Source organism: Corylus avellana, chromosome 4 (genome assembly GCF_965113065.1).
Source record: "Corylus avellana chromosome 4, dhCorAvel1.hap1.2, whole genome shotgun sequence".
In the NCBI taxonomy this organism is placed as follows: domain Eukaryota; kingdom Viridiplantae; phylum Streptophyta; class Magnoliopsida; order Fagales; family Betulaceae; genus Corylus; species Corylus avellana.
Genome location: NC_142493.1, coordinates 21,758,853 through 21,786,613, shown reverse-complemented (window position 1 = coordinate 21,786,613; position 27,761 = coordinate 21,758,853). Strand labels below are relative to the sequence as shown.

At 36.8% G+C, this 27,761-nt stretch overlaps 1 protein-coding gene across 1 annotated transcript; it reads right to left on the bottom strand.

The window, feature by feature from the left end:
- Positions 1-941: 941 nt before the first annotated feature.
- SAD2 (ARM repeat superfamily protein) lies at positions 942-19,958 on the bottom strand. The gene is made up of 22 exons (XM_059589633.2): positions 19,719-19,958; positions 19,306-19,441; positions 19,125-19,212; positions 18,649-18,798; positions 17,154-17,316; positions 16,391-16,575; positions 16,128-16,301; positions 14,490-14,635; positions 14,283-14,406; positions 14,002-14,182; positions 13,310-13,469; positions 12,455-12,496; positions 12,257-12,375; positions 11,969-12,167; positions 5,603-5,734; positions 4,656-4,759; positions 4,302-4,481; positions 3,388-3,527; positions 3,049-3,188; positions 2,810-2,970; positions 1,973-2,099; positions 942-1,857 (listed from the first exon to the last, which is right to left on the bottom strand). The coding sequence occupies exons 1-22, from the start codon at positions 19,806-19,808 to the stop codon at positions 1,697-1,699; spliced, it is 3,102 nt and encodes a 1,033-aa protein (XP_059445616.1). The 5' UTR covers positions 19,809-19,958; the 3' UTR covers positions 942-1,696.
- Between the last annotated feature and the right edge of the window lie 7,803 nt (positions 19,959-27,761).

Sequence of the window (27,761 nt, the reverse complement as noted above, 5' to 3'; positions counted from 1 at the left end):
TTTGGGAAACGATGATGATCAGTAACAAAGGAAAATGAAACATTTTGCCAAAGAAAGTTTGTTTGCCACCCCTTTCTTCCTTTTCTTTTTCCTTTTAATCTAAAAAGTCAAAACATTAACAAACAGCTTATGTTTGTCACATTAAAACACTTTTTCTTCCAAAACATAAAAAACTTTTCTTAAAAAGTGTTATCAAGCACAACCCTAGCTTCTTAAGAGTGTTAGCTTCTTAATAAAAAGTGTTATCTTAAGAGTCTTGGGTTTTGGTACTACTAGCTTCTGCATCAGGATGCATTAGGTTCAGCGAAAATCACATTGCACAAATCTTTGTTGGTTTGATACCAAAATGGTGGTCAATTCACTATGGCAAAGGATTCTATGGATCCGCAATTGAACACCCATTCATGATATTTTTTACCATACATAGATTGTTATAGACTACACTAAAAATCAACCCTCGGTTTTCTCTTACAAGTGAGGATTTTGTTTTTTCTTACTAGTGCAGATTCAAAAGCTTATTTTCACTGCTACATCATTTCAGTTGTATGCCAACCGTATGACAATCTACTAAACAAACTTCTCTTCTACTGTGTTTCCTAATGACATTGTGTATCAAGTATAAATAATGTTATTTAGTAATTTCCTAATGACATTGTGTATCAAGTATAAATAATGTTATTTAGTAATTCGGTACAATTGAAATACAATCGGATGGCGTAGCAGTAAAAAACCAACCCTACTATTGGCAGTTAAAAATAAAAAGTGCTTATCCAAGAACTATTTATAATGGTTGTATATAAGTCTACAAAATTTAATTAATTACCCATCGAGTAGATGAAGATAAAGAAACAAACATAACCATTATCTTATGTGACCGAGCAGCTGGATGCAGCATCGCAAGAATGAAAAATGTGACATCCAATTCTGTACACCTTTGGTCAGCCATTAAATTGGTTTAGATAAAGAATGAAGCCGCTTTCATCTCATGAATCTACATTATATAAAGAATAGACGTAACTGTTTTACAATCGGCAGCAAGCTACCCCTCAGAAGCCCTCTGCAATCAACCCAAAACTCCCAAACCCAAATAAACCAATATCGAACCCTACACTATATACCAAATAAAAGGGAAAAAGCGGAGAAAATTTTCGTTGGTCACCGAGCAGCAAAAATTATCAATCCAGCCATCAACCACCCCCACATAACACCCATCCGTATATGGAAAGAAATATTACAGACTTGTATGCATGAAAACCCCCTACTGCTCTCAGGCCAAGAGAGCAGATCCTAGGGTTCCTAAATCAATAAATCCTGGAATGGGAATATTCAACCCAAAGAAATGGTCACTAGTGAACATGAGAGCAAGGAGGAAAGGACAACACAGACCGGTTCAGAAAGGCATATTTCTGCCATAGAATTGCCAGACTCACCAGACAAGGACAATAACTCGACCCTGAATTGAACAAAGGACTAGCTCCGGCGATCATTAATCTCACTGTATATCAGTGGGCACTTGGACAAGCAAAGCTCCAAACACTTTAACCTGAGAACTCATCGGGGCTCACCGACCTCTATGATCATTGAACCGACCAAATGCTCTGAAGGGACTGGCAACGACTCTCTTTCTCAATAAACCATAACGAATTGAATGGTAATAAGCAAACCAAAATTTTGGCCACAGCATGACACCAAAAGCTTAAGGAGCAGCAGTAACTGCTGCCTTCTCCATTCTTTCCTTTTCGATATCTGCTCTCCTCTGTTCAGCATGCTGGGCAACACCATTGGCAAGGGCTTGATAATGGAAGTCAAGTGTCTGCGTAAGGTTCTGGAACCTCAATGGATCCGACACTTGCAAGGCTAGATTTGAAAGAAAGCGGAGAAAAACACCAGGGATGGGGTTACAGATCTGACTATAACAATAACACTGCAAGGATTCAATATAAGCAGGACTAAAGGGAATGTTTGCTTTTACCTTTGACTGTATCCACAAAGAAAACAAACGGGTCCACCTCATCAATTGGTGATTGCAACTCTTCATCATCACTGTAGTCATCATCCGAGTCATCATCATCCTCATCATTTGGGCGGAAAGCTTTTGCCTGAACGAAGACCAGAGTCAAGTTATGACAAGGTAAATAAATCAAAAAAAGAAGCCATCAAATTAAGCGATACAACCAATACATAGCATGACAAACCAATAAAGAATAATGTTTTGATATGTTAACATGACTCATATATTGAACCAGGATTGAAACAATGACCTCACCCTAAATATCTCTTAAAAGGGGGCAAATGGGACATGGCCGCTCAGGCGGAAGTACCATTTGGGTAAAATTTTTGGCAAAAGCCAACATAAACAATAATATGGCACCAAGAGCTTTGGCTGATGTGAAGGTGGAGAATGGGGAATATTGGTTCAAAACCTGCTAGTTCCATGTGTAACTTACCAATAAAAAAACCTATAATATGACATCAACTGCCCAAAGATATTGTATCCATTTTTTGCCTATTAAACGCTAAAGAGTGTCGTCTGCAGGCACTAAATGGATAATTAGGAATGCCCATTGGAGGATATTTTCTGTCAATAATACTCAAATAATGCAAAAAAGATGGGGGTTACTTTCAAGATTTCGTTATCAAAAGTGCGAGTAGAGTATACACCAATGAAGTCTGCCTGTTATATCAAAATTACCTATAACCATTGTTCTTAAAGTAAATGACACCAAAAGCTGGGGGAAAAAATTGGTACGCTGTTATTTCATTCAATAAAGACTAACATTAATTTTTAAAGCTATTTCAAATACACAACCTGTTCAGCCAACTTTTGGAGTCTAATACTGTCAGCTTCATCACCATCCTCAGTTTCAATTCCCATTTCCTTGTCAGATCCATCACCATCATCTTCATCATCGTCAGTTTGAAAACCGTCCATATCATCATCATCTTCGGCTTCTTCTTCTTTTGCAGCTTCTGCCCATTATGTATATGAGTTGAGAAATTATTCACATAAATGATACAGAGATGTTAAAAAGGAGGAGATCGAGAGACCTGCAACTTGGTCTTTATACGCAACTAGGAGGTCAAGGGTTGCCCTGAAAACACGCCCCAAAGCTTCCCCAGGCAATTGATCAGCCGGAAGTGCTAGGAGTGATGTCAATCCCAAGCAGCAAACTTTCTTATCATGTTCTCTGTAGCATAAAAAATTATATGACATGCCAACCCTTTCGAAAGGGTAAATGAGTAGATATCAAATTTACACAGACCTGTAGGTTGTGGTGGAATTAAATAGGTTTCTCTTTTCCCTTCTTTTTTGGGTGGGGGGTTGTTTTGGGGAGGGAGGAAAGGGTTTGGGCAAAGTAACAATTGTAAACAAGATTGACAGTTCACCTTTTAAAATTAGCACGTACACCACTCTTTTTAACTTGTTGCAGCATCTGGAACCAAAGGTTGAAGATTTCAGTCGCAACACCCAGCTTTTGCAATATGCTTAATGTCAAAGCTGCATTGTAGAAAAGAGAATCTGCAACCTGCAACAAATGCATTGTTTTTTTCCTTTAGAAGAATTTCGCCTCAAACGATGCTTCCATATGACACAAGTAATTTTGAAGCACATGGCTAGCAAACATTAAAATAAAACTGCCACTGTCAATACGTTAAACAAAACCTTCGTTTCAAAGTGGTATAATGTATCTTATAAGTCATTGACGCCAGAAACAACTGTTATATTATAAATTCAACATCCCTGTTGTTAGTTTAGGGACAAGTTAAGACATACAACACATCCTTCATGGGGCTCTTAAGAGGTTTATCTATTACAAGGCTTTGATGGCTTCCTTGATTGGCCTATAAGTATAATGCAAGCTTCCATTAACAAGGCTTTGATTGTCTACTTGATTGGTCTAAGTATAATCCAAACCTCTAAGGACCAGATAATGACTTCTCAATCCTTGATTTACAAGGGAGGTGAACTAGTTAGGAGTTCTATGTCGTAAATATCAGTCTCCTTATTTATCCACACAGAGAGAGAGAGAGAGAGAGGGGCTGCGGAACAAACGGCAAAATCAAAACAAAGTGCATACAAGAAACAGTCTTAATGTCTCACATCATAGAAAACACCAACGAAAGAAAAGCCATACAAAGCATGGGTTTGAATGACATTCCAGCTAGTAGCTGGTTTAAGTGGTTTTTTTTCGGAGGGGGAGTGTCTGTGTTACTAAATTGCAACTTAAAGCAAAAGGTTATGAGAAAAAGGTATTTAAATGATATAACTAATTTATAACAAGTTTATATCTGCTCCCTACCACTTGCATGAGAAGACATTTCAAGTATGACTTCTCGGCCCGACGCAACCGCTCAACTGTGATTCTGATATACGGCTCAACCCATTGATCCACCTGCCCCTTGCAATTCTGGAACACCACTTGAATGAGCTTTGGTGCTGGCTCAATATCATTGTCCTCCATATTTTTATCTGCCATGATCTGCATAATTAAAACAACACATATAGACCTTATAAGCCAAATGGGAGGAACAGAGTGAAAAATTAAGCAAAAAATCAGCATCACAAAAAAATCACTTGTTTTTTTTTTTCATCTCAATGCTTTAACTGAACAGCTAGGCATCAAAACAAATTTAATAATTAAAAAGAAACTTACAGATGAAATCATATTCCAAAGGCTTTGCTGGTAATCTGGTTCTTTACAAGCGAGGAAATGTGCAGTTCCTCTGGATATGTAGTTGTCCAAAGGAACCAGAATATCTGCATCAAAAAGAACTAATATGAGAATCAAGTATGGGAGAAGTACATGGAAGTTTGTATTTTTAATAAGTAATAAACCAATCTCATTAAAAGCGTAAGGCTCCCCTAAGTAAGTACATGGAAGTCTGTTCTAAAGAGAAAATACAGCTTAGATGGCTTAAATACATAATTTCTCTAAATATGCAAAATATCTAAAGCATTACTATGAGTAATTAAATGAGAACTTTTTCATTTTCCTTTACTTGAAGCTTCAACAATCATTCCATCTAGTTCAGTTTTAATGTTTGGCACTGTTTGTAACCAAGGGTCGTGGCTCCAAGGAACTCAAGGACCAACTCCATCAGGTGCTGTGATTTTTTTCTTTTTCATTATTATTGGGATGCATGGGAATAGAAGAAAGGGTAAGGGTGCTTTTTAGTGTATAGATGGGATTAGGGGAGAAAAAAAATGTACAATAAGCAAGGAGGGAGGTCCAAGTACTAGAATTTTCACCACAAAATAGGATATCTCGCACCTCAAATTTATTGTGTTCCAAACTGATTTCCATAGCCAAGTTTAAACCATATGAGTTCCAGAAATGTTAATTTAATGACTTATCACTTTTAAGGGTTTAAAAAAATTGGATTCCTTGAAAAGTATTAACAATGCGGAACAAGACTAACGGATATGGATATTATATCACGAATTTTTACAAACAAGCAGTAGACAAAAGTGTTGATTATGTGATTTTACAGATAAGAAACACTAAAATAGAATAATCATACTAAAATATAATCACAATAGTGCAAACGAAATTTCACTTGAATATCCAGCCAAGCGTACAAACACCAGAGAGATTCATACTTGGAAAATAGTCGATAGCAAAATCTGCCAATGCTTCCATCATCAATGGCCAAAGACTCCACATATCCATAGATATTGTCGGTGAAAAGAAAGTCATATAGGACACAATTTCCAAAACTTCTTCAAAAACCTCTGCAGATATATCAGAAAAGGATACCTGAGCATTGAATGAAATATTGAACTACACTAAAATTTTAGGATTCATGAAGCTAATGGAAACAATAGAAGTATTAAACATGTAAATTTTATATCCTCTTCAAGTTTCAATGAGCCTAAAAAGATTCAAACTAGGAAAACTGCATGCACAGCTAGAACCTCAGAAGAACCAACATGTACTGCTCTCATGTAACTCCACAATAAGCCATCCATCCGAAGTGACAAATGGTAAAGCATAGTATCCCAATTATGTACACCTTTTCAGTATACAGTGAATATACGTTTTTTTGTCATTTTATAAAATTGTCATGTGTCCCTAAAATATATGAAAGCATATGTTTTTTTAATAGAATTAAGAAGTTGTGAGAAATTCTATCAAAAAAGCATGTGAGAATGCTATTAAAAAAACATGTGCTCACATGCTAAGGGACACATGAAAATTTTATAGACTGGGTTAGAGGAACTTCCTCCAATTCCGTTTGGAGGAAAACTTTGTCCTATTGTATAAGTCCCTCTTTAGTGAAGTGATAGAAAAGGCAAGTATACCAAAGTCCAGGGACTCTTAGGAAGAACTCCTAGCAAGTTAGCCGAAAAACAAACCTAAAAACTCGAGGAGGGAGGAATCCTCCCAAAAGTGGGTTCCACGACCTTGAAATGTAAAGGATGTTCACTGTCAAAAATATGCTAACGATCTACTAATTTAAAACCTACATTGCAGAACCATGGAAACTAGATTATTCATTATCAGAAAGATGAACAGCTACAAACACCTTCAAGTTTCTGTCATGAGTGAATGGTTTTTATTTTTTGATGAATAATAATTTATTAAAAGAAAGGAAGTGAATGATCACCCTTTGCATGCAATATTCAACAATTTATGTAGCCATTTAGAAATTGCCAAACGTGAGATTTTCTCAACTTGACATTTTTCCAACAACACACACTGGCATTGTAACGACCCAGGAAAAAGTGATAGCCCCATCTACGCTATCACCTCAAAACGACTAGTTAATTTGGAGCTTCCCTAAAATCACTTATAAAGCCCAATTTCACTTATTTAAGTAAACAATGTAAGACTTTGCACCTATGAGCATCTCTTATAAATCATCAACTCTTTATGTGGACTACTCATCGTTCCAATATGGGACCGAGGTGTTACAGGTATTGTCTACATCATGGACATTTATTTGTTTCAATGACTGAAGCAAGGCTGACCAATATTTTTTTTATCCAAGCACTCATAGGAAGAACTCCTAGCGAGTTAGCCGGAAAACAAACCTAAGAACTTGCATAAGGAGGAAACTTCCCAAAAGAGGGTTCCACCACCTTGAAACTTAGAGGACGTTCAATGTCAAAACTATGCTAATGATCTACTAACTTATTTACATCTACATTGCAGAACCGTGGAAACTAGATTCTTCATTATCAAAAAGACGAAAAGCTACAAACACTTCCAAGTTTCTGTCATGAGTTCATGATTTTTTTTTTATTGATGAATAATAATTTATTTAGAAGAAAGGGAGTGAATGATCTCCCTCTGCCATGCGATATACAACAATTTATGTGGCCATTTAGAAATTGCCAGACATGAGATTTTCTCAACTTGACATTTTTCCAACAACCCTGGCATTGTCTGTATCATGAACATTTATTTGTTTCGATGACTGATGCAAGGCTGACCAATCTTAGATGGCTTTATCAACTGTTGGTCTACTGGATCATCACCTTTACATCCACACTTCTCATTTTACATGTCAAACACTGGTTTTACTTAGTTTCCTACTCGTTTGACCCAACTTCTTCAATCACTCGGATGCACATGCCCCTCATGCAATGTCAGATGGGCACAGTTCTTGCAGTTTGAGAGATGAGAAGTCTAGGAAGAAATCAGATATTCATTTGGGTTTTTATTACAAGCTATGGTTATTTTGTAATGGGGACAAGTCTATAATTTACTGGAAACCATGCGAATTAGGGGCCTTCAACAAATGGAGTCGAGTCTAAATTCTAGGAGTTTCAAAGTTCCAGTTAAAAAAAACACAAGATCCTAAATTCACAAAACCATTGAAAATACCAAGTTTGTAAATTTTCTTTTTGTTCTTTAAAAACAGTTATTCAGAAAACACAACCAAACAGGCCATTAGGTTTATTTTCTTCGAGTCCAAACTAGTCTTGTGGTTTTTCTTGGTTGTTCTCAATTTAAAATTTTTTAAGCCTACTAGGACAAGGAAAAGTCAAGAGTATGTGAAACTACTTATATAATCCTCTTACTTCAACACTTTGATCACAAGTATCCAAGCTTTTTTTTAATGACAAGGAACCCCTCCAAGGCAGGCCACTTCAAATACCCACTCATGTCGAGTAAACTTCGGACCCATGCAAAACACCCCCTTTACAAGGATCAAGAAATCTGGCGAGCTGGCCCCTAGGAATTGTTTTACCCATGGGGGTTCGAACCCTAGACCTAATGGGAATGCCACCAAGACTAAGGCCCTTACCTCTTGAGCCAACCCCTTAGGGTTACAAGTATCCAAGTACTTTGGTCATGCATGTATACTTGGAAATTCTTCTGGGTAAGCCACCATCTCATGTGCTATTGCAATGCCAACATATCATCTTTCCTTTCAATGCTCGTAGCTGTCAACTCATTAGGAAAGGGACACAAATTTTCTTCAAACTGGTTTAGAGGAAATTTCTTTCAACCTACCCTAATAAGTGACAAGTGTCATTCAACATTTGGGTTTCTCAAAAATTAATGTTTGGGTTCATAGATTAGTGGAATGACAATAAATGACTCTTAAAATATTAAAAAAAAGCATGTGAGATATGACACTTGGCACTTATTAGATTGTATGTTCATTGTTCAGAAAGTTGAGGGTGTTTCAATACACTGTTCTGGGAGAGAAGTTGAATACATTAACGTTGACTAACATTTGGAGCCAAAATAAATTCACGAACGCTAATGTTCATGCCTTAGTTTTGACAGGATTCAGAATAGTACGATACTTTATTTAACTTTGGATGAAGACAACATTTTAGGGGGTTACAAACTTAACAACTTTGGATGGAAGCAAAGGAGTATCTCTCTCTCTCTCTCTCTCTCTCTCTCTCTCTAGAGCAAGCATGTTCTGAATCAGCAGAGGCGCGTGCAGGCGCGTTTTCGCTAGTCTGTTCTCGAAGCTGTGGGATGCGCTTGGTTTGGTTTGGATGGAGCGACAATTTACTGTAGAAGCTAAATCGTTCTCATTTTTAGCGAACGCAGGTAAGTCAGAGTTGCGTTTGGAGGAAAGGAGAAAAGGGTTCGTTGGATCTTTAGATCTGAGTCTCCAGTGCTCAAATTGGCTGGCGGACGCGGTGGAAGCAGCATTACGATCTCCAGGGAAGGAGGAGTTCGCCAAATCCTATAGGGAGAAGGGGAAGGCCTTGAAGGTCCATAAGGGTTTCAATAAGGCGGGCCGTTTCTTAGTGGCCGCTGTATTTGCTGAGGGTGTTCGGAGAGGAGGGATTTGTTTCCCTAAGGGTCATGAAGGAGGGGGTTGGCATCGAATCGTGGGTGAGTTGCGGAAGATCTTGGTTTTCCTTGTAGCAGAGGAGTGGCCGTCGGTCTATGATGTTTACGCCGAGGGAGGTGTCTTGTGTTCAGATCGTTCTTACGCAGCTGTGGCATCCTCGAAGTCGGGTTGTTCGCAACAGCAGCCGCTGTCTGACTGCCATTTGGACTTGTTCCCTGCGGCGTCTTGGTCCGAGCCGGTTAGCGGTGGGGAGGCGAGTTCGCCGGTGAATTGTTTTGAGTTTGAGACGGGCAGAGGTGGTCGGTCTAGTCCAATCTGCGACGGTGGGCGATCTGGTCTTGGGGGTGGCGACTTTCCTTGGACGAAGGGCGCTAGGGCTTCTCGTCTCTGGAAGAAGCTTCTTGAGAGACTTGGGTCGGTCCTGGACCGGGTTTGTTCCAGGATGGGCCTGAAGCCCAAACTTCTTATTGGGTTTAGGTTGAGGGCTGGTCGCAAATCCGCTTCTGGGCCTCGTGTGAAGCCTTGCGCTGGGCTGTCAAGTTCTGTTGTGGGTCTTAGGTCAGCCCACCCAGAGCCTTTTTCGGGGGATTTGGAGCCGCCATCTAGGTCTCCTTCGGGTTAGATTGTTAAGTCTGTGCCGACGAGTTCTCCTGGGTTGGTTTCTGGGTCTGCAGCGACAACGGGTTCTGGGTCTGCAACGCCGGTGTCTTCTCCGGCGATTCCTTCATCTTCAGAGGTTCTTCCTGGGTCTGTTGCGCCGATGCCTTCCGAACCTGGGTTTGCTTCTTTTCCGGCGGGTTCTCAAAGCATGGCGAGTATGGACCCAAGGCAAATGGAGGTTGCGGTGGATTCTGTTTCCCCAGCGATGGGGGAAGCCTCTGTTAAGACCAATCGGAAACCCTCTCCAGCAAAAGGTATGCGTCGGCAGGGGTTTTTTGGGTTGAGATCTGTGGCTCCTCCTCTGACTAAGGTAAAGGAGGTGTCCTCGTCGACCCTGGTTGGTTCAGAATCTAGATCGGAACCAGCTTTTGCTTTGGTTCAACCTCTTGATTCTAGTCGCTGTATGGTTCCCGGTTCGAATTCCTTGTCGGTGTTGGAGTTTCCGAAGACTACTGGGAATGAACAAGTTCATTTAGCGGAAACTTCTGTCCCTTTTCATTCTTTTTCTTTGATACCCGTGGCTGCCCATTCGTTAGAGGCGCTAGCTTTGGGAGATAGATTACGCTCAATTTCTGGGTTATCGGAAAATGGGACTCCCATAGTTCTGAACAAGCAGATGTTAAGCTACTATCGGAGAGATAAGAAAGAACGAGGAAGCCGGGTGAATGATTCTCTTCTTCTTGAGACAGTGGAATCCCTTACTGCTCCGCTGGCACAATATCATTCCAACCCAGTCGCTGGGTTCGCTAGCTTTGCTACTTACAATGCTCAAGGGAAGCCTGTTCGTAAGAACACTATCCGATGAGGGGCATAAGTCCGATGGAGAAAGGGAACTTTGTTCCGGAAGTAGAGGTTGCTCAGCCTAGGACCAAAGGCACTTCTGACACCATAACTGTTGAAAATGGTTTGACCAAACCCCAAAAGTGGCTGATTGAGTGGATGAGGGCAGGTTTAAAGGACGATGATCCGCACATGGCGAGCTTGAAGGTCATGGAGGAGGATTTTCGTCGGGCAAATAAGGTAGCACGCAATGGGAAGCTATCCCCCGATCCTCCTACTCAGGGGCTGGATGGCGGTGAAGAAGATGATTGGAAGTTGGTGTTGCTAAATGAGGTGAAAGAAAATTTCCTTCGGGAAATTAAGGTCGCGCAGCCTAGGGCTAAGGGCAAGAGAGAGCTGTTAAATTTAGAAAGCTCTATTAATTACGGCATTGCAAGCGCGTCTCCTCAGAGAAGGAAGGGCAAGACTATTGTGAAGTAAAGATTCATGTGGGTTTTGAGGGCTTAGGGATTCTTTGGGTATTTGTTTCTTGAGGGTTTTTGGGTGGGTTTGTTGGGGTTCTTTTGTGGGTGAGCTTCGGCTTTCTCTTTTCTTTTTCTAGTTAGGCGTTTCCGCTTGTATACTTCCAGTGTGCGTAGGGGTGCCTTACGCTTTTAATAAAACTTCTTATTACTTATCAAAAAAAAGGAAAAGTAGCTCAAAGCTCAACACTTAAAGAACTTGTTTATTCTTGTTTATTAAATAAATATACAAGGACAAGTCTGATTTTGACACTTAATTAAACCGAAGGATAGCAAGACAGAGCTCCACTAGTCTAGGATTGCAAACAAGGGCCGTGAATGACTTCTGAGCACTAAAGGAACTCCATAACAAGATTTATTAGAAGGATTGCTTAAGCTTGCAGAAAAGCTATGTTACGGGAAGTGATGCTGCCAAGGAAATTGTCTCCAAGACAGGATACACAAACTCTTTACAAGCCCATATGAATTGGCACTAACACCAAAATCTTTCGAGAGGGTAAAGAAAACAATGCTGAAATGAAGCCTGCTAACGTTCTAGAAAAAAAAAATTGACAAGCATAAATAGAATATGTAATACAAAACCAAATTAGATACTATTGAGAACCATTAAAAACAATGTCTACAAGACTCACTGAATGATCTTAAGCAGCATAACAATTTAGCACGAAACAAAATAACATGCAAAAATAGAGAAAATAATGTCAAAAATAAGTCAAATTATACTTTAAGATACACACCTTGGCCATCACTTGTTAACATTCTGCGCATTATTGGAAGCAAAGTTGGCTCGATTTGGACAAAAAGGTGAGGAAGCCTGCTAACTGATTCAAGAATTGTACTAATGGCACGTAAACAACCAACTGCAGCCAAAGCACCAGGATCGTCAGCTTCATCGTCAGCTTCAGCAGTGTTCATACACCTCCAAAACGCAGCTGCCTGAATTTTGGAAAGAAAAAAGAAAAAGAACTATTTAAAGACCCAGGAAGATACAAATAAAATCAAACACAAATGAAAGAAAATATTACCAAATTCTGGCATAACCCAAGGGCATAAGGTGCCATCTCCTCCCCAAACTTGTCCACTATAGTTTCTAGAGTAAATACGAGGTCCTCATTCTCAACCTCATTCATAAGTTTAAAGAACTCTGCATGGAAGGGAAAAAAAATATTTATTGAATAAGTCACATAGTTAACAGTACTTTGCAAAGTTTCATAACCACATACCATCAAGGAGTTGAGGAAGAATTGGACGGATTTCATTCAAATCTGCATAGTGAGCACAATGAAACTTTTATCAACCATTCAATTGTATAGCAAGTCATTCATGAGTCTACTAAATATAATTATCCATGAGTATAGGAAGATAGATAAACAAACATAACCATTATCTTATGTGACTGAGCTGTTGGATGCAGCATCCCAAGAATGAAAAATATGACATCCAATTTCGTACATATTTGGTCAGCCATTAAATTAGTTATATAAAGAATGAAGCCGCTTTCATCTCATGAATCTACATTATATAAAGAATAGACATAACTTTTTACAATCGGCAGCAAGCTACCCTTAGAAGCCCTCTGAAATCAACCCAAAACTCCCAAACCCAAATAAATCAATATCGAACCCTACACTATATACCAAATAAAAGGGGAAAAGCGGAGAAAATTTTCGTTGGTCACCGAGCAGCAAAAATCATCAATCCAGCCATCAACCACCCCACATAACACCCATCCGTATATGGAAAGAAATATAACAGACTTGTAGCATGAAAACCCCCTACTGCTTCTCAAGCCAAGCGAGCAGATCCTAGGGTTACTAAATCAATAAATCCTAGGGTTTCTAAATCATTACTGTCACGTCATTCAATTGTATAGCAGTCATTCATGAGTCTACTAAATATAATTACCCATGAGTATACGAAGATAGAGAAACAAACATAACCATTATCTTATGCGACTGAGCTGTTGGATGCAGCATCCCAAGAATGAAAAATATGACATCCAACATGTAGATTAATGGAACAATATAAATTGAGATGCACAAACACAAAAAATCAAATATAGTGTAGCATATATATACCTCTGCAAGCTTCAACAAAAGAGCGCAGCGCAAAAACAGAATCAACACGAACAGGAAGTTCGGGATCCCGCATCCCAGACACAACGCTCCGTAAGGCCTTACGGAAATTGTTCTGGTCAGAAAAGTTTATGTGGGCATACTGCCCTGCAACCCATGCTGCCTAATATCCAGAACAAAGTCACCAGAATAAGCTATTGTAAAAAGGAGGCAAAATGACAATGTACTGAAAGTAAGGCCCACCTAAACTGAATAGCACAAAAAAATCAAAATATATGAACTTTCTTTAACCTTTTGTCAAAAGACAGCAAAGCAAAAATTAATTGAAAATAAAGGCCAAAGTAGAGTTTTAGAATATCACAACATACAGGTGAGGGAGCTTCTGAATTTGGAATGCTCCATTAACTATGATGCGAAGGGAGCTTAATCTAGGCATGCGAAAGGCAAGGCTCATTTTGGGCTTCGTTGTCTTGTGGGTTTTGGGGTTGTGGGTGTTTTTACTTTTTCTTGGGTTTTGGGATTGTGGGAGCTCCCTGTGTATATGGCCTATGTACTTAAGGGGGTGCCATACACTTTATCAAAAAAGTTTTACATTACTTATCTAAAAAGAATATCACAACATACAGCAACGTGAAAACCAATAAATAACAAACTGCATATTAAATACATAGAAAATAAATTTTAGACCGTCAAACCTTGGCTCTAAGATGCCCAACAGGACTACTGAATTCAGGGAAGACATGTTGCACTAACATTCGCTCAAGTTGGGACTTGTAAGGTTCAGTTTGCTTCAATTTATCACAAAGAGCTCCAATAGCAAGAAGAGCACCATCTTTCTGTCTGTAGGGTTTGTACTCTACTGGTGCTTCATCATAGCTGGAAGAGAAAAGAATACAAGAAACAAAAACATGACCATTAGGGCACCCAAATCTTTGAGACACACATGGTTGAGCATAAATTGAAAACATATATATACCGCTTAAAAATTTCCACTACGAATTGAATAAACTTTTGAAGATTTTCTTTTCCACGTTTTCTAACCAACTCACTGACAAAATCCATTGCAGCAGTCCTCGGACTGTATAAATCTTCAATGATATCTGCAGCAAATCAAGAGAAGACCTAAATCACCTACAACAATCCAAGGTCCTTAGAGCAATAAATTCATATGTTGAGGCCATACCATAACCCTTCCTCACATACTCATGTGGGTCTTCATCCCAAAGCTTTTGATCGTTGTCATTGAAGCACATAAGGGGAAAAACTATCTCAAAAAGAAGACTATCAAGTCGAGATTGAAGCAGATTATACATACTGTTCTTCGAGATACTGCATATACATAGTATAAATAAGGAACTTATTAAGCCTTTCCACAAAAAAATATATATCATGACAACAAAGCAGCAGTAAATGAAGCAATGTATCAAGAGATTCATGATCTTGTTATAAATTAGGTGGACAGACCAACACAACATTAATTCTTTTCCAGGGCCATGGAACTATAGTACAATAAAAGCCAGACAGCATCATCAGGAACCAATGCTTTCAAAAGATGCTTCATAGCTCAAAACAAATACACTTTTTTTGAGTTGTTGGCTTTAGTAACCTACTTCATCACATATTACCAAGTATTCTCAATTTCATGCAATGGAGATGAACAATAAAATCAGGGAATTCAGATTCTTCTCATAACAGGCAAGGGCCCCCACTCGCTCTACACAAGATTTTGAATTAATAATTCTGATAAAAATTTGGTGCATCTCACACTGACATGCAGGCAGTCTTATTCCCAAAACCCAGAGTCACATATGATACTTCTTTTGAAAACATATATATTCCTTTAAAAGAAATGAGAAGAACAAATTGTGTTTGAGTGAACACCAGAAGGACAAGGATTTAAAAAGATAAACCAATAATACGCATTTGATACTTGGCAATTGTTACTCACAAGCAATTAGAAGGGGCCAGAAGGCCGCACAAAATACAACCCGCCTCATGGAGCATATGCAGCCCAAAGCCTAGGATTAGAATTCTCAAATCCACATTCTAGTCTTGGTTACTATGTGAATTTTTTGAGAACTTCCAGGCTGTATCTAAGGGAATTTAGCGCTTCAACCTTCACTGAAGCAGCAGCTGCAACATCAACTTGCTTTCCTAGTAACTGTTGTCTGCTTCTCTATTTTATCCCAGGGCACAAAATATTACAACAGTTTCAACATCACACAAGACAACTCTTGATAATATTGTGTTCTGATCCGATCAAATCTCCATCCATTTTGTTCTATGTAATTCCTTCTTTCAAATATTGACTGCAGCATTTATGAGTTTTTGTGGTGACAACCTACTATAATCAATATTGAGTACAACTTATAGTGCTTCCCATTCTCCAAGATATCTCTTGATCAAGAGATCTACAGCATCCATATCTTAATCCAAATATACACTGGCAACAACTCCAAGAACGCATTGGCAAACAAGGCGTTCCTTTTCTACCCTTAAAACCCAGATTCAAACAAAAAATAACAGTTAAATCTGAGAGAAGATTGGGGAGAAAGTGCCAGGCACAAAGAAAAAAATGGTTTAAAACTCTCTTTCACATCAATTCCACGCAATGATTCCAAATCTTTATTCTAGCTATCTTAATATTGCCAACACATTGTATTTGGTGTAAAGAATTAGTTAAGTTGAGCTTAGTTGTGCCAAAACTTGAAGCTTTAAAGTGCAGTCCTCTAGGACCATCATAAACCTATAATTATATCATACATAAAAATGAGAAGCTATATGCTAATCTTGAAAAACAAAAAACAAAATGAAAAATAACCTGTTGCTTATGTATTGAAGAATGAGGTTGATAACTCTGTCAGGTAAATATCCACCAACACGGATCACATTCAGCAAATTTAAGTGAGACTCCAAAATCTTTCCTGCATAACTCTTCTGAAACATCTGAGCAAAAGTTTTGTTTTCTGGGTTTTGAAGTTTCAGATCACCAAACCTGCGTAACATAATATTTTAAATGGCCATGACCCTCTTGCCGCTAGGCTCATCCTTATTTTCTAACATGTTTCAAATCTAGGAACTTACCGAGTGTATAGCCTATTTAAGATGTGAATTGTCCATTTCTTGACCTTCCACCACCCCCATGATTTCCTAAGTTCGGGATCAGCAGGCTGCCCTTCCGAGGGGACGGGCCTCTCCAATATATTTAGGAAAAGAATCATCCAAGCACTGAACATATTTGGATCAAATAGCTGCTTCGGAATCTCCAACTGAAAAGAACAAACACAAACCAAAATGATATGTAAAGGTCACATAAACCTCAATAAAGGAAGCAGCTGTGCTCACTGGAGACATAAAAGAAGAAGAAAAAAGATCTTCTGGCCCAAGACTTCCAAGTTTTAAACGTGAAAAATACACTTTCCCGAAAGCAACTTTAGTCTGAAAAGATTCATTGCACCTCAGGCGTGTGTTTACAAAAGACAAAACGCAGGAAACCCCTTGCATGCTAGAAATTTTAAAAAACAAGGCAATATTTATCAAATCTACTTCTCCATGTAAAGGCATTGAAAGAGAAATAGATGAAATATCTGCCAACATGTCCAAAAGCTAGTTTGCATCCATTCAAAAGCCTTGTATTCACAACTAACTAAGATTACAAAAAAAAAAAAAGTATCTCAATCAATATGCTTATATCACACCTATGCAACCTCGACATACATGCAACCAAAGAAATAATTAATTTACGCTTGCATGACTTGGGCATGTTGATACCCAATGAAAAACACCACCTAGACTGAAAATCCAAGCATAGAAGGCAGAGTGCAAAATCCTCTGCCTAAGAACTTACATATATGGATGACCAAAATATTTTACAAATAAGCTTGATAAGATCCGCTACATCCAGTGACGAGTTGACAATCTGGACAAGCCTATTAAATATATTGAGCAGATGAGGGAATGTCTCCTCAACAATGCGATGAACCGGTGTTCTCTCCTCATCAGACTTGAACCTAAGTACATAAAACAATGGAACAAATTTAATATAAACAACAACATTGACATGAACATAAGTGTATCTTGCAAATAAGGAAGGTAAAGGCTTCAGTGTAACAAATTTATTATGCGATGGTGTTCCTCAACAATCAAAAAATGTTTTTTTAGTAATTGAAATATCATTATAAGTGTAAGACGCTCAGGTACATAGGAAAACAATCAGAAAATGTATCACCCACTAGGATTGCTGAAGACATCAGCATATAAAAAAAACAGGATAAGACGGTTTTCACAATTTACATGTGTAATTCTTTCGCAGACATAATAATTCCATGACTAACTTACACCACCCAGATGGTGTCGCTGTATGTTCGCAAAACATGTCCATCACAATAAGCAGGGATGTCAATCGGGACATCTATACATGGGAGTATATAAAGGATGCTTAAGAATGAATGAACAGCACTAAGTAAAAGGATTCCGAATCTAAAAGCTTAACATACAACCAATACAAAAAGGATAAGAGAGAGAAAGAAACAGTGAAATGAAGGAGCAAAATGACTTTAATATGTTCCTGGTAGGTTGAATCAGCAGGCAGAAGTGAAGTAAGTTTCATTTCTGTAATAAGATGAACAATCCTAAGACACGTGATATGAAAAGTTATTATTTTCATTGAAAAGGAAAAAAAACACAGAAGTTATTAGAAGAAACAGTGTCTTATCCTATTTATACAGAGAACAGTATATTAATCATTTTGAATACAAATAATAAGAAAGCATCAGCTTATGCAAGTTACCATATAGCATTAGCATCATAAATTAGAAAACAAAAAGAGAAAAGGAAAAAGAAAAAGAAAACAAAAGATGTCAACACATGCAGGCATATACACAATGGTACCACCCAGTTTTTTGCATGTCAACAATAATCACCACAGATGGATACATATTAGGTACCAGCATATGGCACCAAAATCTACCCAAAAAATAAAAAGCCAAATGATTTCTACAGATAACTGTAGTTGAGTATATACACTATGTTCAAAAGTGTAATCAAATTCTAGTTGTGAAAAATTATCACATGATGTCTATTCACATTTCCTTCCTATTTGGGTAAAAAAAACGAATGAACTGAAGAGAGCAATTTCTAAACTAGAGAAACTGATATAAAAAAATTAAAAAAATAATAATAATAAAATTAAAAATAAAAATAAAAATAAAAAAGCCCTTACAGATTTTCACAGAACATTAATTGGGTTGTATTGTCTCAACTGCCAACTCCAACTTGAGAAAAATTGAAATATGAGAAAGGAAAACATTTGACCAAAAATAGGATGAAAGATAAAAACTTACTCGTATTTTCTAGCAAGAATCCGCAACACATACAGAGCTCCATAGACTTGTTGATCCTGTAAGTTATGCTTCACCCAGTCCAAAAGGTGTGGCCACTGTTCAGGGTAATCAGCATGGATAATCGTCTTGAGGCACTCACCCAGCTGTACCCTGTACAACAAGTTTTAGAGATGAAAATGGCATACACCAATAACCAGGATCATTATATAGTCAATAGCATGTATTACAAACAACACCACCAGAAAAGGGAAAAAAAAAATAGACGAAAAAATAGGCAATCAAAAAGATAATGTTTCATATCAGAGAGAACAACAATCAAAGAATCATCACAAGTCACAATGAACAAATTAAAACTTTGGAAAGCGTGGTGCATAATTAGATGCAACTATTCATTATAACATATTTCAAAATACTAATAATAAAATACTAATAAAACAGTAAGCAAAGCCAAAGCAATAATAGCTCAAAAACCTTACCTCAACAAAGGGGGAAGTTGGTGTACAAACACTAGAATATGATCCCTCACCATGTCTTTATCACTTTGCAAAATCTTCTGCTGCTCATCTACATCAAGCCCAAAATGATCAAATTAAAGAAATCAAAATTTACCATCGGATCGAGACACTAAATCTCTCACAACAGCAAGCCATAACGTACCAGGCTCATGAGGCGACCAGTTCTTGGCGATGAAGTTTTTGAAATGAATGCTGGCAACTTGGCGCACGGCCATGTCGCAGTTGTTATCCACAATTATTTGCAAGAGCCTCACCAAATGCTGGGGTGAGTACTGAAACTGCCATCCAAAAATTACAAGCCAAACCAAAATCAACCTATCAAGCATTGATGATTGATCTATAATTCACTTTGAATTCTGATACCTATTTTTGTTTTTTCCCTGTGATCATTTGATTTTTATTATTCATAACCTATATATTTTCCAATTATACATAATCGAGCTAGAAATGAACAATAATACTAATGAAAAATAGGCCAATTCTTGCCCGAAAAGCTTAGATAGAAGAAAGAACGTATTATACAGAGGAATCAAAGATGAAGAGTGATTGAGGAACCTGATTGAGGCTCTGCTCCGCGGCCTTACGCTCATCGGGGTTGGGGCTAAGAGCAGCTTGGAGGATGACGGCAAGGCCAGGAAGGTCCATATCGGGAATATCGAATTCGGATCAAAAAAAAATCGACAATCGAAAATGATCCCCAATCTAAACCCCCTGAGATGTCTCTATAGGGTTTAGAGACAGCAAGAGATAATACAGCCGAGAGAGTGTGCGCCTTGGTTGCGGAGAGAGACAGCTATGTAGTTGGGGTCTATATAAAGCTCTAGGGTTTACGCTCGTTTTAACTTAAATTATCGCACTCACGACTCACCGCTTGATTGGGCCACGGTTCACCCCCTCGCTGCTGTTTGGAAACAGGATCCAGCCCACACTGTCTTGGAATAGGCGGGTTCCCAAGTGCTAACTGCTAAGGCGTATAAACCCGGTGATTACTAACTGTTAACCACTCAGAGCATACCATCAAGGCATCAACCTCTTCGTATTTAACCTTTTCTAAAATTTTAACAAAATTCACAAAAAAAAAAAAAAAAAATCAATTATCAAACTCTTTATCCAAAGTTAAATTTAACATTTGCTTTAACTTCTCTCCAAATTTAAGACACCAAAAGCAAAAGCTATTTATTTTTTAATATTATTTTGATTGTTAGGGGTGGCATTTGGTAAATCTTTTACATGGAATCAAAGTGAGTGAGTTTCATGGCAATTACTTTTATTAATAAAAAAATAATATTTAGTTAAAGTAGATAAATATTTAGCGAGTTTGATATTTGGTAATTTTAAAAAGTGGCTAGTTAAATAAAAAATATATATTTTTTCTCAAAGTTAAATTTAGAGAAATTTTAAAGAACTTGATAGGAATGCTCTCAAATAGCCGCCAAAAACTACTAACCCGATAACCGAAAATAACCGCAATAGGATAACCACCTAGACCGATTGCGGTACTGGTTATAGGCATTTAAAATCTAGTTAATAACCCAATAATTGGGTAACTATATATATATATATTGATAAAATTACTCTAAAACCGTAGGTTTGTAGCCGTAGATAAATTGTTATCCACGTCCACTTTTGATTTTGTAATATTGTTTCATGTTTTGGATTTATAATGTTTTAGATTTGTAATTGTTTTGAATTATGAATTAACATATATAATAATTATTGGATCACATTTGAGATATGAGATAAATCACAAATACATAATGACCTTAATACTTTAGGAGTTTGAATTAACAATATATTATGAAATATGAACATTATTTCTCCTTTGAATTAAAAAAAATGAAGTTTTATATTAAAGAAAAAAAGGATGAAATTATTTATGAAAATTGATTTATAACCGGTCTTCAATAACCATATAATATGAACATTTGTAACCGGTTACGGTTGCAGTTATGTAGGAAATAACTGCTACTGCAACTGATTGTACACCATTATCAAGTGCTCACTACTTATTACTTTAATTTTATTAGCACGTTGAATATACATTCGGTGGTGTAGTTCTTACTATCGCGTCACGTTATGATTAAGTACGAGTATATCTAATAGTAATTTTGACTGTTAATCAATGGTGAATTTTAATGTCACGTTAAAAAATGAACACATGTATGTTTAGTGATCATTTTCACTACAATTCAAGAAGTAAGCACTTGAACATACATGCATAGCCCTCTGGTAATATGTTATTACCACGACGTCGCGGCCTTGTCCTCGGCTTTGGTTGTGAAGTTACCACGAGCAACACGACGACGTCTGTTTGTTTTTTTTCTTTTTTTAAAGTGGTGCAGAAGATTTTCCGTTTATGCGGTGGTTTGAAGTGGTTCCAAGGAATCCGCTGCACTTTCCTTCTACAGACTGTCATACACGGAAAGAATGTCTATTATATGCTTCTATTATGTATGTCCAATCCACGTACCATGTTGTTGGACACCTAACTATACAAGATTAATTTTTATATATTATGCTTATATCAGAAATATAATATGTGTAGAATCAATTGATAGCATATCAAATTCAGAATCAACAGGTAAAAAGGAGAAAGGTCAAGTAAAAGGCAGATAGAAGCACTACAAAAAAATTGCTATTTTCTGACGTGGCAAACAGTACATGATTTTTGCCACGTCAGAAAATATTTTCTGACGTGCTAAAAAATAGCACATCAGAAAATTCTGACACACCGGTTTGTCGCGTCAGAAAATTCTGACGCGCCAAATTTAGTGCGTCAGAAATTTCTAACGCGTCAGAAATTTTATGACGTGCTAAATATTGCGTGTCAGGAAAAAAAAAAAAAAAAAAACGGAATTTTGAAATTTTTCCCTCTTCTTATTTTCCCTCTACTTTTTTCCTCTTTTTATTCTTCCCTCCTCATTTATTTTTCCCACACTCTCTCCCTCTCCTCTCCCTTCTCTCCACGGCAGATCGAAGAAATTAGGCAGAAGAAGGAGAACAAAAAGAAAGGGAGAAGAGAAGAAGAACAGAAGCAGCAGAAGAAAAAGAAAGGGAGAAGAGAAGAAGAAGAAGAAAAAAAAAAAAAAAAAAAAAAAAAGAGAAGAAGAAGAAGATCGAGGAAGAAGAAGAGCATGGACGTGCAGAGATGGTGCGATCTATGCACCATGGTGCAGAGCTGGTGCGATCTCCACACCATGGTGCAGCTGTGTTGAGAAACACAGATCTGCACGGCAGCGTGAGGGAGCTGCCGTGCAGAGGAATTCAAAAAAATAATAATAATAATAATAAATTTTTAATTCAAAAAAAAAAAATTCCAGAAATTTTTTTAAAAAAATTTAATTTTTTATTTAATTTTTTAATTTTCTGACGCGCGTCAGAACCACCATGTCAGAAAATTTTCTGACGTGGTAGTTCTCCCACATTAGTAGAACGTCAAAAAATTCTGACGTTCTACCCACTGGCACGTCAAGAAATTTTTTTTCTTATCACCTATGCTTCTGACAATTAACGCGTGTCAGAAATGCTACGTCAGAAAAATTTTATGACGTGTCAGACACCCTGACACATCAGAGAATTCCAGTAAGAAAAAAATTGTTTTTTTTTGTAGTGAAGGGAAGTTCAGAGGAAGCAACCCCTCATAATGCTTAAATTTTAGGGTTAAATACCCTTAATCTCATGGGGTTTAACGACTTTATTTTTAGTTACCTTAGTTTTGTTTTATATCGTAGTTGGTACCTTTCTTATTAAAATTGAGTTAGTACTTTCATAAAAAAAAAAAATAATAAAAAAAAAAAAAAAAAAAAATTGACAGAAATTTACGCCAATCCAATGAAAAGCTGAGATGTGGCAATTAAAACATAAATAATAATAATAATAATAAATAAATAAATAAAAACTCTTTAGAAATAAAAAAAATAATAATAATTAAAAAACTAAAAATATTAAAATAATTACTAAATATATAAAAAATAAAAAGTACGAGGTGGCTGCACCTTCTAGGTCAAAATAGGGTGGTCAACAAACCCATTTTAGCCAAAGGGTGGTGGCTACCCCAAAAAGCATTTTAGGGGTGGCTGAACCCCACCTCAAAGGCCTTGAGGGTAGCTCGTACGGCTAGTTTAGGGGTGGCCGGTCAACCCATTTTGGCCAATGGGGTGACTAAAACCACCTCCATAGGCCTTGTGGGTAGGAGGTGGCCGAACCACCCCAAAAGCCAAACCCTAATTTATTTTTTTTTTTCGTTTTTGGCCATTTGATGTGGTCGGACCACCCTAATGGCCATGTGATGGTTTTAGCCACCACAAAATGCTTTTTGGGGTGGCTGATACCTTGCTTTTTTCTTTTTTCTTTTTCTAAATTTTATTTAATTATTTTCATTTTTTTAGTTTTACAATTATTAATTATTTTATATATTTTTAATTTCTAATGAGTTTTTTTTTTTTCTTTTTGAATTGCCACGTGTTGGCTTTTCATTGGGTTGACATGGACTTCAGTCAATTTTTTTAATAAAAGTTGGATGGAGTACTAACTCCGTTTTAATAAATAAGCGATGTACCATCTCCAATACAAAATGAAACTGAAGTGGGTAAAAATAAAGTCGTTAGACTACATGAGACAAAAAAGTATTTAACCCTAACTTTATGTAACTCATATTAATTAGAGCATCACCAATTAGGGCAGAAAATGTGGGTGCGGATACGGATAATAGTTTTTGATATCCGCATCCGCATTATGGAATTACTATCTGGGTGAAAATGTGGATGCGGATAATGGTTTTTGATATCCACATCCGGATCTGCATTATGGAATTACCATCCGCATCCACGCAGTTAATGCATATAATAAATATGGATATTATCCGCTATCCGCATTTGAGATAATGATATACTTGAACACTATTATTCATATCACACTTGCTAATCATTTTGTCAATAAATTTTCATCACATATATTATTTAATATTTGGCTTCTAGTAAATCTATAGTTGGTGATGAGAAAAACATTTTTAAAAAATTAATAATAATAATAAATGAATAACATATAAGACAATTAAGTTAGAATAAATCATAAGAGTTTCATAAAACTGAAATCCAACAACATAATCCAGCAAATATAAGAAACATAAATTAAAAATATTAATTAAAAAATATATATATATATATATATATATATACATTAAATTTATAAAGAAATGCGGATGTGGATATTATCTGCATCTGCGCACCCTAAAACAGATATCCACATTCGCATTTGCGGATATTGGTTTTTACTACCTGCATATGCAGATAGTGAATTGCAGATAAGTGCGGATAGCGGATGCGAACGGTTATTATCCGCTCGCATTTTCACCTCTAACTATCTGAATCCGCGCGGTTAATGCGAATATTATCCGCTATGCGCATTTGAGGTAATGATCATTTTAAATCTTGAAATTGTCATTCACTAATTATTGCTTCTAGTAAATACTAAAAAAAAAAAAAAGGACATTATTTATACTTGAACACTATTATTCATATAGCACTTGCTAATCATTTTGCCAATAAATTTTCATCACATATATTGTTTAATATTTAGCTTCCAGTAAATCTATAGTTGGTGACGAGAAAAACATTTTTAAAAAATTAATAATAATAATAAATGAATAACAAATAAGACAATTAAATTAGAACAAATCAGAAGAGTTTCCTAAAAATGAAATCCAACAACATAATCCAGCAAATATAAGAAACATAAATTAAAAATATTAATTAAAATATATATATAAAGAAATGCGGATGTGGATATTATCCGCATCTGCGTACCCTAAAACCGCTATTCGCATCCACATTTGCGAATATTGGTTTTTGCTATCAGCATTCGCATACGCGGATAACGGATTGCAGATAAGTGCGAATAGCGAATGTGGAAGGTTATTATTTTCCCGCATTTTCACCCCTATCACCAATGAGCTCTTTAAAATGTACATTTAGCCAAAACTTAGAGAATATTTTAAAATACACTTATGTATCAAGCTCCTTATCCTTTCTCCGAATTAATTCTTTGTTAGGATCTCTCTCTATATTTGATGATAGTTTTTCTCCAGCCATTCATTATTTTATTATTTTCATTGTTTTCTCTCTCCACGTTGGAAGTCCTTTTTTTTTTCTTTATCTTTGGTGGTTAGTTTCAACCAACTAACAATCAATAAAAAATAATATTTAGTTAAAGTAGATAAAGATCTAGAGAACTTGATATTTAATGCTTGTAAAAAGTAATTAGATAAAATAACAAAATTGGATTTTTTAGCTAAAATTTGGCTAAACTTTAGAGAGCTCATTGGCGATGATATTAGCTAACTTAGCTTGGTGTCATGTTGTGTAATAGCTCGACAAAACACTTGTTTTTATATATAAAGATTTCTTACTAAAACGGTTAATGTTTCCTTAAAACAAAGTCTTAAACCAAAAGATCTAGCTGTTTTCAAAGAACCCAACACCTTGAGACTTTTGAAAAAAAAAAAAAAAAAACCCAAAAGCCACCTCACTGGCCGAGCGCGTGCTAGGGGACCACCAAGTGCGCGCCGTGGGACCACTCGAGCCCTCACTCACCAGTCTTCAAACCATTGGGCAAAACCCAACTGTACGCCTAACCTTTTTACCCATTGTGTAAATAGTACCTGAGCGCTCGCTGCCATTTATGAATAGCAATTTTAACCAATTCTCCACTTTTTCATACCAAAGCACTCCCAAGCCCCTCTATAAGCCATACCCTTCAACTTCAGCCCCTTCTTGCACCAATAAATCTAACTCTAGAGTGAGGAGTGATCCTTGAGAGAGAAGGAGGAAGCCTTTAAGGAGTCTTGCCATCCTCAAGGTGATTTCTAGTTTATTTCTTACTCTTTATGTTGTTATTATTGCTTTTAGTGTTACACATTTTTAAAGTATACATTGGCCAACTCTTGCACCCATTTTCTTACAAAACCAAGAATGATTTTGAAAAGCTTTCAACCGCCTTTGTTTTCTTTAAATTTGCATGATAGTATGTGATTGGGTTAAACTTAATCACATCATCTAGGTCTTCTAAAAGTGTGCCGTCTTCCAAACTTTGCATTTTTTCCTTTAAAGATGTTGTTTATCTTCAACAACCTACAAAACACTAAAAACACAAAATAAAAACAAAACATTAGATAACGACACAACTAAAGGATTAACTAATGGAAGTTAAAGGGTCCAAATATGCAATATTTGGCACTCATCAGTATGTTTTATATATAAATATGTCTATTTAGAGCCTAGGAAGAGATGTATTAACCCATAGTTTTGAATAAAAGCCAAAAACACACTTTGGTAGTTTTTGGTCTTGTCTTAACTCTTTGGCCGAACGCTAGCCCTAGGTAACGCGCACTCGCTCAGAGAGGAAGACACACGCCCCTTAGCCCAAATACGGGGTACGAAGGTTTTAAGCAACCCTTTTTCATTAGATGGAACCTCGAAGGGTTCTCTAGTACTACTTATGATGATGAGTCATGTTTTGTTATAGCAGGGATTCTTGATGTCGGAATATTCGAGCTAGCGCAAGAGGTAAGTAAATACTTACGGACGCTTTCCTTAAAACGTGTGATATGTCAGTTGACTCAGCACACATATGATATGAGCATGCCTATATTCTGTGTGACTTGATAACTATTTTAATAAACTGGGATAAGATGAATTATATGACATGGTATATCGGTATGTGCAATATAATGGCCATGTGTTTACTATATAGACTTGATTCTATGGTCATACTATATGGATGTGTTATATGGGTCTTGGATCCAATGGTTATTTCGTGACCGGAGCAGCCTTAATGAGCAGATCACTAAATGACGTACATCATTAGTAGCGTGGGCCACCCGAGGCTGGACTTGGTTGGGTTGCTAGTGTTATGGACAGTAGCGTACAATGATTAGGGCACTAGCATTGTATTATAAGTTACTCGAGACAGTGCTAACCATGCTGAGAATGAGTAATATATCGGGTAAACCATATATGATAGTTATGACCTATAAAACATTAATTTTCTACATTAAAATACATTGGCAATTGCCGTTAGAAGTATACCATATTTTATCAATCAAACAATATTTTTAAGATGTGTAAATTGAGACAACACATCTTTTAAATGTTTACTGAAACAGCACGTTTATTTTTGCTTAATAATAACGGGTTTATGTCATACTCTATCGTGTGGTTTACTTACTAAGTCGTTAGACTTACTCGATTATTACTTTTGTAGGAAGCATGTTTCTAGAACCAAAGAGTGATGCAGTTGCCACTACAGACTTTGTTTAAAAAAGATCCTCATACTATTATCAGGTTTGCTTTAAATTATTGTTAGTTGCTTCGTGTCTTTGTATTGAGGATTGTATTTGTCCTTGTAATAATTAATAAACTTCTAAGATTTATTCCACATTCCTATACATTAACTTTGATAATGCTTAGATAGACGGTTTTCCATTTTGCCACCAGTTGGTTAAACTGGGGTAATTGCCAGTAACTTTGCTAGACTGGTCAATGCAAGTTTTGGAGGACGTTACATGTTGTCCATTTGATTTGCCCACTCTAAAAAATAAAA